Consider the following 19,561-nt stretch of genomic DNA (forward strand, 5'->3'; position numbering starts at 1 on the left):
TCTGCCCCCTTTTATTTGCCTTAGAGAGCCCACAGATATGGGTAATTTCCTTTAATATACTTGTATGTTTGTGTTTTGTTCACAAATTTTTATTGTAATTAGCAAAAAGATTGGATTTTGTGGACTAACACCATCAAAGTGCACCTAAATTCCCAAATTCTGTTTTAAAACCACCATTCTAGTTGCTCTGTTGAAATCAGACTATAGACAGGTAAAGAGGGTGACCTCTTGGGATGCTATTGCACATCTCCAGGTAAAAGATGATGATGATTTGATAAGGCTGGTAGCACTGCAAGTAATAAGATGTAGCCATTTTCTAGATGCCCTTAAAATCCAGCAGAAGTTTCTGGTGAATCAGATACTGAGTAGGAAAGAAATTGAGATACCAATATAATGCTAAAATTTTGGCTTGAGCAATAGGAAGGAAGGTTTAGTCATTAACTGAAATTGAAAACACTACAAATAGAAAAAAATGGGTGAACTGTCAAAACTTTAGCTTTGACATGTAATGGTTGAAATGCTTATTGACTATTCAAGTGGAGAGATCAAATTAGCATAAGATATAAAAATGTAGACTTCATAAGGAAGAGACTAGGCTACATATTTTAAAAAAATAGAGTCTGCACTTTACAGATGGTATTATTAATAGTTTAGACTCCATAAGGTCCCCTAGGGAGATGGTTTTCAAACTTTAATATTCGAGAGAATTACCTGCAGTGCTTGTTAAAACTGATTGTTGAGCACTAATCCCAGAGTTTCTGATTAATTAGGTCTTTGGAGGGATGTGAAAATTTGTATTTCTTGCAAGTTTCCAGGTCTTGCTGATGCTGCTGGTCTGAGGACCACACTTTGAGAATTACTGCCCTAAGGTGTGAATGAAGATATAGAAGAGAAGGCTTCCAAGGATTGAGCTTTGGGGAATTCATGTTAAGATGGCCTAGAAAAGATAAGGAACCAGCAAAGGGGACAGAGAAGGAGCATCCGGTGAGGTATGAAAAGCAGGAAAATGGTGTCCTGGAAAAGACTTTCAAGGAGGAAGGATTATCAGCTCTCATCTGCTGCTGATAGGTCAAGTGATAAAATAAGAACTGAGAACTGACCATTGCATACACCAATAAGAAGATTCTTACTGACCTTCGCAGTATCAGTTTTGTTGGAGATTTGGGGGCAAAAGCTTGTTTGCAGTGGATTGAAGTCATATCTGTATAACATAGTCAAGTTCACAGACAGGTTCATTGGCCCTCATAACTCAATAATACCGACCACTAAAATCCTCTTAACAATACTGTCCCCATCACAGATTTTTTTCTTTTCTAAAGGAAGAGGACAAGCAGATCAACCAGTGTGATTTTCCTGTTTGCCTTAAAGTTAAAAATACTTAATTCAAATGAACATATTGACTTTTTGCTTATGGTATCAGTCTTTTAAAAGTTAGTTTAACCTGTACCAGTTCCTCTGATCCTGTTTAATGCTAGCTCTGTCAACAGAATGAGTTTTCCAGAGCGCTACCCAAAAGCCTGAATAGTGGAGGCTCTATCATAGTCCTACTTTTCTGGTGAAGTCCAAATTTGTCGTTTTCATTATTTCTTTTTATTAAGCAGCCATAACCTCAGTTTTGTCTTATGTGAATTAAAGACTGTGGACTGCCTCATTTCAAAACTCACACTCATCTTTAAACTTCCATGATTCTATGACTTTACATTAAGATAAAAATGGTAAAGCAGTCAAGCAACATTTCTTTCTCTAAGTTTCCCTAAATTTCCTCCAAGATATTGAAGTCAGTATTTAGGAATGTCTTATTTATTCATTGTTGTAGATTCTTCCAAATAAAAGATACCATAATGTATTTGAAGTATTTGATTTATAAAAATCTGAGTTTAAATAATTTTAAGAAAATATCTAGAGTGTAAAATAAGTCTTTGACAAAGTTTCTCCATATAAAATGTTTGTACATAATTGCAAACTTGATATAAACACCCCTGTTATTTACAAAGGAGTTATCAGTTGGAACTAAAATATCAGTGTTGAAATCATGTTCTTAATCCTGCAACTAAATCAAACTGAGACTGGAAAGTTCAGTGAGTTAACGATTACCACCTGTGTTATTGGTATATGAGCAGTAAATAACAAGAATTTTTCTGCTACAAATCTCTTCCGTAAAGCATTATTTATTAGTGTAGTTTCTGCTAACGGATAGTATGATCTGAAATGGAATATGATGCCTTTCCTAAATTGAATAAAGCATTGAGAAAACATATGCAAGAAGCAGAGTTTTCTATCATTTAAAAAGGTTTTGGTTCTCAAAAAAATTTTTAAATTTTTAAGCAAGAAAATGTTTTAGCAATCAACTACAGCTAAGCTGCATTTTAGAAGGAGGAAGAAGATGAGGCCCAGTAAGTGCAGAGTGGCCCTTACTCACGGCAGAACTAAACTGAGAATCACCGCATTGTATCATAGAACAAACTAGTCACAGAAGTGGAAGATATCTTGTTATTTATTATTAATATCTGATTATTACCTGATGCATGAATCACTCCACAGTCTTCCCAGTAGGATACTTTCAATGTCTATTTATACATAGAATGAAAATAAACCAAACACTCAGGGATGTTTTCCTAAAACAGGCAACTCCACTGGCAAGGTATGAATATCAACTGATGGGCTTAATATATACAAAGTTGGTGCTGGGACTCTTAAAAATCTATAAAGATGGTTTCCAGCTTCATCCATGTCCCCACAAAGGACATGAACTCATCATTTTTTTATGGCTGCTCAGCAAACTATCGCAAGGACAAAAAACCAAACACTGCATGTTCTCACTCATAGGTGGGAACTGAACAGTGAGAACACATGGACACAGGAAGGGGAACATCACACACTGGGGCCTGTTGTGGGGTGGGGGGAAGTGGGATGGATAGCATTAGGAGATATACCTAATGTTAAATGACGAGTTAATGGGTGCAGCACACCAACATGTATACATATGTAACTAACCTGCACGTTGTGCACATGTACCCTAAAACTTAAAGTATAATAAAAAAAACCTATAAAGATGTTCACTGTCCTATGTCTTTTTTATGTAACTATCACAGAATTCCCATCACAAATTTAAGCCAACCTGTCAGTTCTCCCAAGGTATAGCATTTCCTGCGTCTTTTTAATTGGACTGAAAGGTTTCAGTATCTGTTGGTGAAATTCAGTTACAGTGCTATCCTCCCTTGATTGACCATAAGATTGACTCTCTATATAAACTAGACACTTGAGACAAAAGTCAACCTCTTTATTGTTCATTCATTTAAATTTTCAAAGGTTATATATATTAGAGTAGTAACTCAGCTTTGAACCATCTCCTATGACCATGCTATTATGTCCTTTCAGGTGCTCCTGATATTTACTGCGAGAAATTATGGTCAGTGCCAAGGGTGGGAAGTAATGGCCAATGACAATTTTATTCACCCATTCTGCATTTATTAAGTACCTACTATGTTTTAGGCTGTGTGTTAGTTCTCATGCTGCTGATAAAGACATACCTGAGGCTGGGTAATTTATAAAGAAAAAGAGGTTTAATGGACTTACAGTTCCACATGGCTGGGGAGACCTCACAATCATGGTGGAAGGCAAAGGAGGAGTAAGGCACGTCTTACATGGTGGCAGGCAAGAGGACGTGTGCAGGGGAACTCTCCTTTATAAAAACCATCATATTTTTGTGAGACTTATTCATTGTCACAAGAACAGCATTGTGGAAAGACCCATCCCAATGATTCAATTACCTCCCACCAGGTCCCTCCCACAACATGAGGCAATTATGGGAGCTACAATTTGTGATGAGATTTGGGTGAGAAAGAGCCAAACTATATCAGACTGGCAACAAGATGCTGAGATACTCAGGCTAAGACTCTATTAAAGACACTGCTCTTATTCTTTAGGAAATTAAGGTCCATTAGAGGAAAACAGAACATACATACAAATAAGTGCCTTGAAGTATTACGTATAATGTGAAATATATGCACATTGAGATTACAAAGCAGAGATTACCTCCTATGCATTTTTTGCCCAGGTATTTTGTTGTTAAGGCCTTGGCTATTTTACCCTAAGTTAATTCTCTTAACTGTATGGTAATTCTGGTGAAATGATTGATAGTGACCAATTACGGAATCAACAGTTGTTTCTTTTTTTTTTTTTTTTTTTAACTCTTCAAACAAGAAGCAATACACCTAAAGAAATTTGCCTAGGGAAATTCATGTACAAACTTGAACACATTAAAATAAAAATGTGCTGATGTGAGCCAGTTTTTAGCTGCTACTAAAGTGCTATCAGTATGTCATTTTCCACGTTACTCTGTATTTCTAGGTTGAGTTATGTTGTGTCTGAACTGAGCTCAGAGTTTCCAGTGCATAAATATGATGCATGATTCTGACTAGTTCAAATATAGAGTTCATGCATTCTTTCTAAAATTTTAGGGCTTACTGAAGAATGTAATTCTAGGAGATGGCATATTTGGCTGCAGTGGGAATTTTGAAATTTATGGTACTACTCTGGGTCATTTGGTTTATTTAAGTACGAATGGGATTTGGCCTGCCACACCTCAACTATAATCATCCTTCATCTTCCAGAGAGTGAATAAATAACAAGATTAATTAGTACCCTCTATGCTTTCAATAGCTTTAATTGCCTTTTCAGTATGTTCTTTGCAGAACACATAGAAAAATAAGATTCTTCTGGTTTAGTAATATCGCACATTTTATTAATATATTGCAACTATTTAGAGAAAACACTACTCACCTATATACGGGAGCTGTGTTTTGCTGCACTCAAGAGTAAATGGTTCCGGGCTTGGATTTTTATCTGAGCTATTTTCTCCTGCTTTTAAGGTAAAGTGCTGCTACCTTTTCTGGAAATAAATGAAGATAACCCAAATGAGAAGAAGCGAATGCTATTTATTTCAAGCATGCTGTCACATAGGAGTCAGCCGCCATCACCTGCATAGAACAGAGATTCAAAGGCAGGAAGAGGAATGGGGAGGCTTTATGGTGAGGGAAAAAAAAGAGAACTCTTCAGATATCCTCTGACTGAAATTTGTTGATATGGAGAAGCTGGAGATGGCAACTAGGAGGGGGCATCTTATGTGTTTGTTGTGAGGAGTATATCCAGCCTTACCTGATTGGAGCTGGGTTGGGAACAGGGATAAAAATAGGGAAGCTCTCAATCCTTGACTAAATTTTGACCATTCTGGGTTGACTACTGCAGAGGTTGCAGGTCAGAGTTCTGTTATAATATATGGTCTGCTCATTGTCCAGCTGGATATTCAAACTCTCCCTTTGAATTCCCTTCCACATTTCTGAGATTACCATCCTATTTCTAGTCTCTTGACTCTGAAGCTTTTCTTACCGATATGGAGGCAATTTAGAGACTATAAGTACATCCCTCTCCATGATCCTACATAACTGATGGGGTACCCTGGATTTCAGCATAAGCATTTGTAAAAAGGAGCATGTGATCTATTAGGGAGCACTAACATTATTTGATTCTAACTCATGTAAGACTGAAAACAAACCAGTTATGGAGCAGTAGTGGCTGAAGACATTAAAAAATATTTCTCAAATTATGTTCTACCAAACACTAGTGTCATATATGATATTCATGAATATTCTTTTAAAAAGTGGAGTGTTTTCTGTATAAGTAATCTTTAATGGGATTCAATGGGTAGCGTTCAGTTTACATTGGGTTTTGCTGTGTGATAGACAAAATGAAAATTTCTCATTGATTATTATACAAATGAAACCTTATGGTTAGCTTAATGGAAGTAAAAATGGCTTTGGAAAACTCTAAGATGGTAGGCTTTCACCTCTAGATTTTAGGCTTGAGATTGTTTCTAAGGACTCATGATTTTAAGAATAATTTTTACCCTCAGATTTTGCTAATGTGTACATTTGATCTGTGGACACAGATGTTTTATAAACCAGATTATCTCCATAAATTTTATTGGTAAACTGAACCATTTGCCCCAGAAAAAGCCATACCCTGAGTCTCACTGATAACTGATTTGGATAGTTTAGATGAAGAGATTTAGAACTTCAAGTTGATGATATTTAGATGAGAGTTGATGCTGGAATGTTGAAGGCTGTTTGGGATGTTGGGATAGGGTGAATATATGCAGGACCCAAATTTTGGGGGGCCAGAGGTGAACTGTTATGGATTCTATTGTGTATATCTTGAAATATATACTGAAGTCCTAACACCCCAGAAAACTAATGCAGAATTTGGTATCTTTCTTTTTTTTTTTTTTTTGACACAGAGTTTCACACTTGTTGCCCAGGCTGGAGTGCAGTGGCGTGAACTTGGCTCACTGCAACCTCCACCTCCTGGGTTCAAGCAACTCTCCTGCCTCAGCCACTCAAATAGCTGGGATTACAGGCATGCGCCACCACACCCGGCTAATTTTTGTATTTTTAGTAGATACGGGATTTCTCCATGTTGGTCAGGCTGGTCGCGAACTCCCCACCTCCTGTGATCCACCCGCCTTGGCCTCCCAAAGTGCTGGGATTATAGGCATGAGCCACCGCACCCAGCCAATATAATTTTTTTAATCTACAGTTTGTAGATTGGTTTTATAAACCTAGTTTTATATCAACATCTGTAGGTGACCATGAACTCTTAGACATTTTATCTACTGTCTTAGTTTCTGTTACCGTTGAACAGAGCACTATTTGATTTAAGAGATGCCAGCTTGGTCTTTTTTATTTTCTACAAGCCACTCTTGCAACTTTTCTAGTAGCTGAAGTGTGCTACCAACTGTTTATTTTAGAAAGTAGTAAACAAATGGGAATTTTGGTTTGTTCATATCTTTACCAGATCAACTGAATTACAAAGGCATGCATCTATTGCTTTTGGATCAAGAAAGAATAAGGTGTTAGCAAACAGGAAATGATATTTTCCTTAGAAAAATACAGTAAAACACATTGTAAATAATATCTAATATTGGACTTCTCTGTGATACCACAGACGGCTGAAATAATCCTTTACCACATATTTATATCTTGGTGGAATCCATGCTATAAGCTGGCTATCTAACAAACTCTCTAAGGCTGAAAACAGTCTGTTTTTCTTTCTTTGTGTATTAAACCTTATTGTGCCATTTGTTTTGTCACTGGAGGAGGAAGGGAAGCAGTATATTTACTGCGGCACTACTCACAATAGCAAAGACTTGGAACCAACCCAAATATCCATCAACGATAGACTGGATTAAGAAAATGTGGCACTTATACACCATGGAATACTATGCAGCCATAAAAAATGATGAGTTCACGTCCTTTGTAGGGACATGGATGAAGCTGGAAACCATCATTCGCAGCAAACTATCGCAAGACCAAAAAACCAAACACCGCATACTCTCACTCATAGGTAGGAACTGAACAATGAGATCACATGGACACAGGAAGGGGAACATCACACACCGGGACCTGTTGTGGGGTGGGGGAAGGAGGGAGGGATAGCATTAGGAGATATTCCTAATGTAAGTAACGAGTTAATGGGTGCAGCACACCAACACAGCACATGTATACATATGTAACAAACCTGCATGTTGTGCACATGTACCCTAGAACTTAAAGTATAATTTTAAAAAATAAATCAATAAATAACCACACACACACACAAAAAACTCAGGAGCAGAAGCAAAGAATGAAAAGTCTTAGAGATATGTAGCAAGAAACAAACTCCAAGTCTAGGAGTAAAGAGCCTAGAAAGTTCACAGATGAAATTATTTTAAAATGTCAATTTAGTGAAAGAATAAGATGCTATTAGGGCATGGAAGAGAAAAAAGGATGGTAGGTTTCTAATTTCTGAAGTTTCTTAATTCCTAGTTAAAGATCAATAGTTTTATAATCTGGTATGAAAAAATAGGTCTTGCTCAGAAAGACTCAGAATAAATACAAAAATAATTTTAGCCTGTTTTTCTAGAGAAAATTCCATTGTGCTTATAATTTTTATCATTTGAAAGAAACAATAATGGCTGTCTCTAAATTTATCATCTATCCACTTGGATGCCAACGCCAAAGTGAGAATTAAAAATTTATGTAGTCCCTAAGCCTAAGTTAATGATATAAACAAGAAGTCAAGTCAGTAATTTAATGGCAAATGCAGTGCTCATATAGGAATTAAGGTTGTAGTAAAAAATTCTTTTTGGTCCACTGTTGTATTGAAAGTGGTTGCTAGAGGACATGTATTTTGTGTGTTTCAAAATCCGTTATTAATGGCACTAGGAGTCCCTTTAGTCCAATTAAAACCTGTGTTTATATTTTCCATTAGTTGAAGTTGTTTCCTAGTTTGGCATTAATTATCACAGCCATGTAGCCAGTATCCAAATTTATTGTCCATATGTTCTTTGGTTGCTGTAAATCTTAAAATTGCAAACAGCTATATGTTTTTTATATATATATACACACACATATATATATCAATTTGCTTCAGTTTCTGTATGTCCAGATACATAGTTCTAACTCTATATTCTATAGGTTGAGTAGACTAGGAATTGGATTATATATTTTAACACAATTCATTGTGGTAATTAATACATTTCATGGAAATATGAAGTAAATAAATTTACTAGCTAAGGTCAAGTCCTCCTTCCTTACTATTTGTATGCAGATTTTATTCATGTACGTTTTATTCTAATATAATCAGCCAAACTGAACTACATTTTATTACTTTCTTAGAAATCTGTTATACTAATTATAATGCAAAGAATTAATCTTTACTCTGTTAAGAGACAAAATTTTTTTTTTTTTAGGTGGCGTCTTGCTTTGTCTCCCAGGCTAGCATGCAGTGGCAGGATCTCGGCTCACTGCAACCCCTGCCTCCTGGGTTCAAGCGATTCTCCTACCCCAGTGTCCTGAGTAGCTAGGATTACAGGCACGTGCCCCCACACCCAGCTAATATTTGTATTTTTAATAGAGACTGGGTTTTGCCATGTTGGCAAGGCTGGTCTTGAACTCCTGACCTCAGGTGATTTGACCGCCTTGGCCTCCCAAAGTGCTGGGATTACAGGTGTGAGCCACCACACCGGGCCTAAAAATGTTCTTTGTTTAATGTGTAACTACAAATGTACTTCTTTCACTCCATTTAGAATGAATTCAGCTTAAATACAAGCCATATATACCAAATCTAAGTGCTATATATGACTTATTTTAAGGTTCTAAATATTTCCCTGATGTGTTCTTTAAAAATTTTAGAAGACTACATGGTTGAATTAAACATAACCTATATAATGGCAATTTTAGTGACTTGCTAACTGGAATTTAGTTCCCAAGAATGTTACCCACATTTCTTCTTCCTCAGAATAATAAAATAATCAGTCAACACATGTTTTTTGAGCACTTACTGAACACAAAACATTCTTCTTGGCATTGGGGATACATCAATGAACAAAACAGATAGAATCACTCCGTGTAAGAAGCTACATCCTAAGAGAATGAGTATGAATCCTTCCGAATAGGGTTAGAAGGGCATCCCGACTGATTATGAGCAGTGTGAACCTGGGTTGACTGGTCACTTAGCAGTTCTGACCACCAGCCTCATCATCTATAAATCAATCCTAATACTTACCTCATATGCTCACATTGGGAAGGTATGTGAAGACTAAACTTGATATTGTACACAAAGCTCTTAGCACAGTACCTGGAACGTAATAAAGCCTTGACATGTTCTTCATGTCTATATTTATTTATTTTATCCTGACAGTTAACAAAGGTTTCTGGATCAGAAGCAGACTGATTACTTATTGCTGATCTTAGCATCAGTTTCCCATCCCCAGTCCTCCATGGAGCAAAATGATGAGGGCAGATATTTCCTGTGCATGCAAAGCAAGATTTGTACACAGGAGAGAAAGAAGGCTTGCAATTACGAACCTCAGAGCTTATATAGGAGCTAAACAGCTACCGTTCCTGCTTCCTAAGAAAAACAGAAAAATTTTTGGTCTGTGATGTAAACAAGTCTTCTCTGAGACAAACGCGAGAAGGTCCTTTGGTGTTTACAATTCTTTGAAACATGAACACGTGGCACCAAAAGAGACGAACCTGTACATCTCCCCAGGATATTTCACTGTTTTAGCTTTCACGGTTTTTACCATTCACTTATCCTTTCAGCCATGTTGCCAATAATTTTTGCTCAGAAAGTCATGACCATGCAGAACCATAAAAGTGTTCATATTGTTTTTTGACAGTGCTCAATAACCATGAATGATTACTGTTGTTATAGTTATTTGTAGCAACCACAGCCTGAGAACATGAGTATATTTCATGCTCCAGTCTCCCAGGGAAAGGAAGAGGATGGAGGGCTTTGGGGAAATAACACATACATTGCAAAATAACAGCATTTACTCTTACGATCTCTTCCTTTTCTTTCCTTTTACTTTAAGTACCTTCTCAAGAGTTTCTCTACACAGTAAGGCTCCCTGAACTTTATTTATGGCAAAGACACTACAGTTCATTAGTTCATTGTATTCATTGCTAATGGGTGATCTGTACAACAGTATTCAAAAAATATGTTTTCTGAAAAAAGTTTTTGGGTCAGATACGTTTGGAAAAGTTGGTGGAATATATCTTCCCTCTTGGATATTGTGTCACAAGACACAATACCATGCTACATGTTTTAAGAAATTCTGCAGAATGTTATTTAACTCTTCGATTTTTAAAAACTCCAAGTACTAGAAGAAAAACTTATAGATGAATTTATAGCGATGGGTGTCTCAGATTCTTAGGCAGTTGGATAGAAGAGATAAAGTTGATGGTAGAGTTTTCTAAGCATCTCTCAAAAATGACTTTACATAGGTGAACACCAATATAAGAAAACTTGAAGTACATAAGTATATATACATACACACATATATATACATCTATATCTACATGATGTTTATAATTATCTATATCTATAAAGTGTATATCTATATCTAAATATAAGATGTATATATACGTGTGTGTGTGTGTATGATGTATATAAAACACCTGTGTTCCATATTATATACTTAGTATTGGGGATACAAAGATGTCTCATGAAACATAGCTTTGTCCTTGAATATCTCATGTGTCAGTAAGATCTGTCCTGAACTGTTAATCCAACCTCTGATAAATAATGATGAAGTCTTAGGACAATTCTACCTTAAGCTGTATTTATAGCATTTGTGTTTGGAAACTCAGTCTGTTTGGTTTATTGGGAGATAGAAGGAAAATCTAATTTCTACCAAATCCTTCAGAATTCCCTTCTCAAATATCCTAATCAATTTCAGCGAATCTGTAAGTTTATGACCTTGTCAATCTCTTCTACCTCTGAAGGAGCAATGGTCCTGTCCCCTTGTTTCATTTTTGTTTTCTGGTGTAGCAGAATGCACCAAGACAAACAATTTTAATGAAGGGATGGCAAAAAAAATTTCTCTTTGTTGTAGTTTTTATTAAAGTTTTTCTGTGATTGTTTGGTTATGTCTTCAGTTAATGGAGTATGCAGAAAATTAATATAATTTACTTCCCTTAGTTATTAATTCAACAGATATTTATCGAGCATTTAGTATGTGCTGGGCACTGGGCTAGTTACTGTGCTTTCAAAGTATAAAAGTACAGAGCCTCAGTGCTTAATAAGCTAAGAGTCTATTTGAGGAGACAGAAAAATAAACAAATAATATGTGGCCTAATAAATCAATGACAGGACTATTTTCAAGGCACAAACGGAGAACAAAAGAGTTATGATGAACCCAACTGCTGGCTGAGAAGAGAAAAATGAGATTAGAAAAAGATCACATGTCCATAACTCAGATTTATGTTACTTTTTTCCTGCCATTGGTGTTGCTAAAATGAAAAGACAATGGCTATATATTAGTATATTAAAAATCTCCATTATTGCAATGGTAAAAGCATTGTAACCTCCAGTCACCTGCTGGTCCTAGGACAGTCATTCTTTAAATCTCTGTATTAAGGTTAGCATGCCTACCTCATCAGAAAACCTGACAATATCTACTTTAGATTTCCAACCTGTGACTTTCGATAGAACTGATACTGCTTCCGATATTTTAAAGCCTATTTACTCTAGAATCTCATTTTACATTGAAGCAATTTAATGTGGCAGCATGAATATCTGATACTCTGAGGACTATCCCTGAGATGATCGTGATGTTTTCTACCACCTCTTAAAGAGATATATTACCTTGGCATTTCAAAATAACAAGAAAACTTAAAAAAAATACACCAGAAACAGCAGAAAAGAAAATGCAGTTAATTAAATGGAAATAGTACCACCTAATTAAAAAATCTCTTTTAGTTCAAGCCTATCTAAAAAGTTACTAATGGAGCTAGAGAAGGCATAATCATAAGTTAGAACAAGAAGAAACCTGATCGTTAACTTTAGGAGGTGATTTTCAGTCCCTCGGATAAAGCGTTGCTGTAGTTTGAGTGGTAAGTCTAATCAGATGCGGGCTAAGTATTGGCTTATGTTCTCCTCCAACCAGGTAGCCACGTGACCCTGGGCAAGGCACGTGAATTCTGTAAAGTGAGGAGTTTTGATTTAATTGAGGGTTTCATGAGCTCTGGAATTCTCAATCTGGCAAAAATCCTGAACTCCCTAGCACTGTATGAAAATTTGTATTAACATGCAAATATGCATGTTTTTCAGGGAGAGAGTCACCAAATTACATTAGATTATTTCCATTCCCCAAAAGATTAACAATCACTGAATGAGATGATCTCTAACATTGTCTTGAGTCTAAAACATTTTAAGGTTCTGTGATTTTTATAGTTTAATATTTTGGTCACGTTTTCTCGGGGCATAGAAAGTATTTGGAGTGAATTGGGTCCCCTGAAACAACTGACCCTTTTGTAGCCCTGAGTTGTCATTTATTTGCAGGGTGGGGGCAGTATTCAGTATTTTGTTCTGTTCTGCTCTAGGGGTTTGGAAAAGTGAACACAATAGCCACAAGCCCTTTACTCATTTCCACTGTGCTTATTTCACTATAGCTACATGTATGTTCAAACATTATAGGCCAGTGTTGTTAGTACTCATCTGTAACAGAATTACAAAACTGCTGTACTAGTCCATTTTATGCTGCTCATGAAGACATACCTGAGAATGGAAAGAAAAAGATGTTTAATTGGACTTACAGTTCCACATGGCTGGGGAGGCCTCAGAATCATGGCGGGAGGGGAAAGGCACTTCTTACATCATGGCAGCAAGAGAAAATGAGGAAGAAGCAAAAGCGGAAATCTCAGATAAACCCATGAGATCTCGTGAGACTTATTCACTATCACAAGAATAGCACAGGAAAGACTGGCTTCCATGATACAATTACCTCCCCCTGAGTCCCTCCCACAACATGTGGGAATTCTGGGAGATACAATTCAAGTTGAGATTTGAATGGGGACACAGCCAAACCATATCAACTCCTCTGAGGGCAATTCTACTTTTTCATTACAGTTGTTTTAGATATAAACACTGAGATTCTTGCATTTACGTATCCAACACAAGTTCACATGCCTCAGTTTTTCAAAAGGCTGGCTCACTTAAGAATGGTAAACACCAGTAATGCGATTATAGTAGAACCCATTACTGCTACTGAATATATACCCAAAGGATTATAAATCATTCTACTATAAAGACACATGAACCCATATGTTTATTGCAGCACTATTAACAATAGCAAAGTCTTGGAACCATCAATGATAGACTGGATAAAGAAAATGTTGCAAATATACACCAAGGAATACCATGCAGCCATAAAAAAGGATGAGTTCACGTCCTTTGCAGGGACATGGATGAAGCTGGAAACCATCATTCTCAGCAAACTAACATAAGAACAGAAAACCAAACACCACATGTTCTCACTCATAAGTGGGAATTGAGGAGTTGAACAATGAGAACACACGAACACAGGGAGGGGAACATCATACATCAGGGCCTGTGGTGGGGTGAAGGGCTAGGGGAGGGACAGCATTAGAAGAAGTACCTAATGTAGATGACGGGTTGATGGGTGCAGCAAACCACCATGGCACATGTACACCCATGTAACAAACCTGCATGTTCTGCACATATATCCCAGAACTTAAAGTAATAATGATAATTTGAAAAAAAACAACAACACACAATTTAAGCCAAAGGGGGAAATTAATGATTCATAATAGGTGTTTCTTGTTTTCCACACTCCACAGGCATGCCCAACTCTCAGACTCACAAGTATCCTGACTTCAAAAGGAGTCTCTGGGTTACTTCAGCATAAGGACCTCGTCTATACCAGCACAGAATAGGGCCATGACTCTTGAAATTAGATATATCCTCAGTCCTCCACTCTGTCCATGGATTTCAAAGAGACTTCTGGGCAGGTCTACATGTATTGCAGGGACTGGAGGCAGGGAGAGGCAGGGGAAGGATTTTTGAACCCCCGGGTTGTAGCACATATGTGAGGGTGTGTATCAGACAGAGGAAAGAACAGAGAAGAGAATGTGATTTTATATGAATTCTGCATTAAAGAAAAATGATCTTGGCTGCACTTGGTTAATTTCTTTTTAATTGCTTTTGGTCTCCTAGACACAGTACATTATTCCTCTCATAGCCTCTTGTGATTTTGCAAACTTCTCTGTGGGTGCAAAATCTCTCATTCACTCAAAATGTTTGGGTTTAAATCCATTTAAATAACTGTCTCCTGCAGCCTCTTCCACTGTGCTTGAGAGTGGGCTCCTGTTCTTCTTACCAGCATTTCCTCAAGCAAATACGTTCTACCTAGGTGACATCATTTTCTCTGCCGCCCTCTCAAATGGCAGGCTGTGAGTTGTAACGGAAAGGGTAGGGATTTTAAAATACTTTTTAAAAGCTCTTGTTTGTAAAGCTAATTTGTCCATTTTTAAGCTTTGTGATCTTCACAATATTTTTTAACTACTCTGAGTTCATGGTAATAAAACTCCAAGGCGGAGTATATATACAAATTATGGATCTCAATTTTCAATATATCTGCTTTTCTCATAGAGCAGGAATGGGGGCCATCTTTGTACCCCTGTATCTAACACAAGACCTGGAACCCAATAGGCTATGAGTGAACGTTTGCTGACTGAGCGAATAAGCCTTAATTTTTTTTTAAGCTAGGAGTAATCATACCTGTGAGGTTATTGTGAGAAATAAATGAAATCATTCTTTCAGAAAATATTAATTGCTGCATATAAATCACCAGTCAGTAGGCCTAGGACACAGTGGACATGCAATACATATTTATTCTCTTTTTCCTTTCTTTCTGCTTTTCAGGACTCACTATAGGAGGGTACTGGATGCATCCTCTTCCTTCCTTGTGCCAATACTGGCCTATTAGACTGTCCCCCTCCTTCCCCCCGAGTGAAGTAAGCATATATCGTCTGTGGTCAACCGCAAGCACGCAACTTACCTGGCACCTCAGCTGTCATGGATCAACGACCTGCTTTCATTCTTCCCTGTGTAGGACAGTTCCCCAGGTGGCCTTGGACTGATCCAGTTCTCCCCTCTTTCTCACTTGTAGTTCTCAAGAATAACTGTAGAATGTGCTGAGAATGCAGCACCCTGTGATAAGAGAGGAGCTGGTTGGAACAGGCTCTGTTCTAGCCCCTCACACCAGTAAACAGGATGTCTTTCCATGCTTTAGACCAGGGTGTCCTGCTTTGTGAAAAACCCAGGGCAGGCTGCTTTGTGGGATGCCTCAGCTGTGGTACAAGTGGAGCAGGTACAGAAGAGAACCCATCTATCCCAGGCAGCTTTCTTGAGCTGGGGAACTGTTCCCTGCTGCCTATCTGTCAGTAATAAACCCACTTCTACACGGTGAAACTCAAAGTTGAACATTCTTGGCTCTGTGTGGGTGATCTGTCTCGTGGACTCAGACAAAGTGGTAACCACTGTCCAGTGACAGTCAACCAGCTTCACACCTGCTGCTGTTACAGCAACCCAACAGTGAGACTGGAGTCCAGAGTCTTCAACTTGGGTCAGGGCACCTTGGTTTGAGTTGGTTTCTGTGATTCTATGAAAATAACTTCTTTGGGACCAACTTTTACATTCCTTAAAACAAGGAGGTTGAATTAGTTGATTTCTCAGGTGCTTCCTCTTTTAAATTGTAGAACTAATCTAGTGCTTAACTGCATAAACTACCTTTGTAGTACTTGCTTTTATTACAAGTATTACTTCTTTACCTCAATGGAAAACTTTTTACAGGCAGAAATTCTGACAGGTATTTCTATATCCCTCACATGCCCAGAATACTTTTAATAAAGTAAGAGCTCAAATCCTTATTCATTCATTAGCAAAATGACTGAGAACTTTTCAGATTTGTGTAATACCATATAGGGCTTAAAAAATCAAAGATACTACATTCGATCAAAATTCAAACATTCCATTTGGGGCATTTAAAACATTATAACGTAACGTATTCCACTTCATGACATGTTCCACCTCTAATGCCACATAATCTTTGGAAGCAGGTGTAACGTATTCCACCTCTAAAAATATTTAGAGGTAATGATATTATATTTATGTCATTTTATACCTAAAACCAAACATTAAGAGTCACATTTACTTCCCAGTGGGGAGTTGCACAGACACAAACTTGATCACCCTGGAATTCATTTTCTGAAAGACATATGCCTTTCTTATAAAGATCTATCAGTTTTCAAGCAACAAAGTTTCCACATGGTGAAACTGAAAGTTAAGCTCCGGGGAAAAGTATTGTGTAAAATCTGTAGAAGATAAACTGAAATAAAATAAAAGACATAGAAAGCCCAGCTTAAAGAAAGCCACCAGGAGTTACAATCTCCCCTGCAAACAAAGTGTGATTTCAACTGGGCATCCTTGGGCAAAGTCGACATGTTTCAGCCTCCCTCTCACACTAACAAATCCTGTAAGAATGCCTACGGGATAAAAATAAAGTTGGCTGCGATGAAGCTGGGCTTTGCAGAGACCAGGGTAGTGCCTATCAGCTCAGTGACAATGCTTTCTGCCCAAGCACAATGAACTGTTCTGATTTTATGGCCTTCTGATAGGTTGAAGCCTACAAAAAAAATAGCAAAGCATCTTGAAATGAGACTTTGTGTGGCTCACTCCAGTGCTGAGCTCCAGAGATCCGGAGCATCACTCTCAAAGTGGCAAAGGAAAATAAGACAAGGGAAGTTGCAATAAAGAAACCTGAGTGCTTAGAGCATTCTGTCCAAGTTGTTTTCCACTAAAGGTAACATTTGATACCATTCATCTTCGACTTCCTCTATCTCCTCGGGGGCCCCTATTTCTACACCTGCTATCTTGGTCCACTTGCAGCTCTGACAGTGATTTATCAAACTCTTAGCTCTTGTTTATCCTTTTTTTTTTTTTTTGCATAGCTTGTTTTTCAAACATTAAATATCTGAAATGTCCAATTTAACCTGCCTTTCCCAATAAGGTTTATGGTGCTCTAAGACTATGAACATAGATACTAAATCACTTAGTATTATGTAACATTAGTATCCATATAAAAGGTATTATTTCATTCAGAAATCTTGTGGCAGCATCTTTAACCTCAAAGTATTTGTTCTCAGTAAATCCTTCCATTTTAGGTTTGTTCTCCCATAGTTGACTGTATAAATGGCTATTCCAATTTAGTTATATTATTCACTGTACAATAAATTTGACTTGCTGACATTTGTATAATTATTTTCTGGTTATTTAACTCACAAGTACTATCTTCCTCCTAACACATTTATTGCTGAAATACTGTTTCGATTCGCTTCTCATATTATTCAGCCCTATCACTGTGCAAATGTTCTCTCTTCTTATCTCTGTCCCCTATTTGTATTCACTAGGCTATAAGTCACCGTTGGCTTTTTAAAGGTTCTATTTGTCCACCCTAAATTGTCACTCAACATTAATTAAAAGAATAAAATGAAACAATTTAGAAAGGAATGGGTGAGGTGATGATGACCAACTAATTTTAACACGAAGATGCCATAAAAAGAATTTTAAACAAAAATCTTAAAACGATATTGAAACCAAAAAGAATGAGTTTGTTATATGTTGTGAACAACGTAAAAGGCCACATAATCTTTGGAAGCAGATCACTTTCATTTCTAGCTTCTATGAGTTGAAAGCTCCTTCGAATTCCTGTTCTCTGTGTTTCTATTATTATCAAATACTGCTCCCCTACACTGAGGAAGCTCTTTCCTTTCTGAGTGCTGAGAGCTGGTGAGCATATTCTTCACTATACTCTACATCTTCATTTTAGTGGGAATGGTAGGTTTGCTGATTGGTTCTAGTGAACAGGTGTAATGTGTCTAAGTCAATGGACGATGCTTGTCGGAAGGTAACACCTTAATGGGAGCTCAACATTAATGATCTAAAAATATGTTTCATCATCTGGCCTTCAAAATAGTTTCACTTTTGACTTCTCTATTTTAACCAAAGCCTTGTTATTTTTCCAGTTCCCTTTGTGAAAATAATAACAATAATTTATTCAACACATTATTTATTGAGCATCTTTTATAGGTGCCAGGGATACATCAATGAAAAAAGCAGACAAAAGTCCCTGGTCTTAAGGATCTTACATTCTAGAGAAAATGGGACAATGTATGATAGGTAATTATTTTCCGTAAAGTATAACGATGCGATGATAACAAATATTTATTGAGCAATTTACGATAAAATTACGGTGAATTATTTATATGCATTACATTGTTTAATCCTCACACATATAGAGAAAACTGCAAGGTGTGAACTGTTATTCTCATTTTACAGATGAAGAAACTCTGATTAGAGAGGTTTAAATAACTTGACCAAGACATGGGACACGTGAGCATCATGGCAAGGGACTGCACCTTCATTGCTCTGACTTCAACTCCTGAGATTCTAACGACGGTACTCCACCGCTGCTCAGATCAAGGTTAATGACATCTTCATTTCTACATTTCTCTGACATGTTGTATTGACTATTCTTCATTTTGCCGTTAGCATTCCAGTATAAGCTTTCTGGTTGCTTCCTCACTGCATGCTGATACGGTTTGGCTGTATCCTCAGCCAAATCTCATTTTGAATTGTAGCTCCCATAATTCCCACGTGTTGTAGGAGGGACCCAGTGGGAGACAACTGAATCACTGGGGCAGTTTCCCTCATACTGTTCTTGTGGTGGTGGGTTAGTCTCCTGAGACCTGATGGTTTTATAAGGGGAAATCCTTTTTGCTTGGATCTCATTTTCTCTCTTGTCTGCTGCCATGTGAAATGTGCATTTTGCCTTCCACCATGATTATGAGGCCTCCCCAGCCACGTGGAACGGAGTCCATTAAACCTCTTTTTCATTATAAATCACCCAGTCTCGGGTATGTCTTTATCAGCAGCATGAAAATGGACTAATACACATGCATTTCTAGCATTTCCTGTGTCTGATGTAGTCATTTTATTACAATGAGAAGTGATATTCTCTTTGAGAATACAATGAAATTTATAATTTATGCAGATTTCGTTAACTTTCTACTGTACACACATTGTCTTTCGAAACCTTCATCTTGGCATTCAATGGTCTCTTCAATGTCACCTCAATCTACTTTTCCAATCTCATCTT

At 37.3% G+C, this 19,561-nt stretch overlaps 1 protein-coding gene across 1 annotated transcript in view; it reads left to right on the forward strand.

Annotated features, from left to right (window-relative positions):
* TUSC3 (tumor suppressor candidate 3) overlaps positions 1 to 19,306 on the forward strand; it is a 296,633-nt gene extending 277,327 nt beyond the window's left edge. The window contains exon 9 of the mRNA XM_055349641.2: positions 18,742 to 19,306. Within this exon, the coding sequence (XP_055205616.1) occupies positions 18,742 to 18,770 (29 nt within the window). The 3' untranslated portion in view covers positions 18,771 to 19,306. The remainder of the gene's footprint in view (positions 1 to 18,741) is intronic.
* The last annotated feature ends 255 nt before the right edge of the window (positions 19,307 to 19,561 follow it).

This window comes from Gorilla gorilla, chromosome 7 (genome assembly GCF_029281585.2).
Source record: "Gorilla gorilla gorilla isolate KB3781 chromosome 7, NHGRI_mGorGor1-v2.1_pri, whole genome shotgun sequence".
In the NCBI taxonomy this organism is placed as follows: Eukaryota; Metazoa; Chordata; class Mammalia; order Primates; family Hominidae; genus Gorilla; species Gorilla gorilla.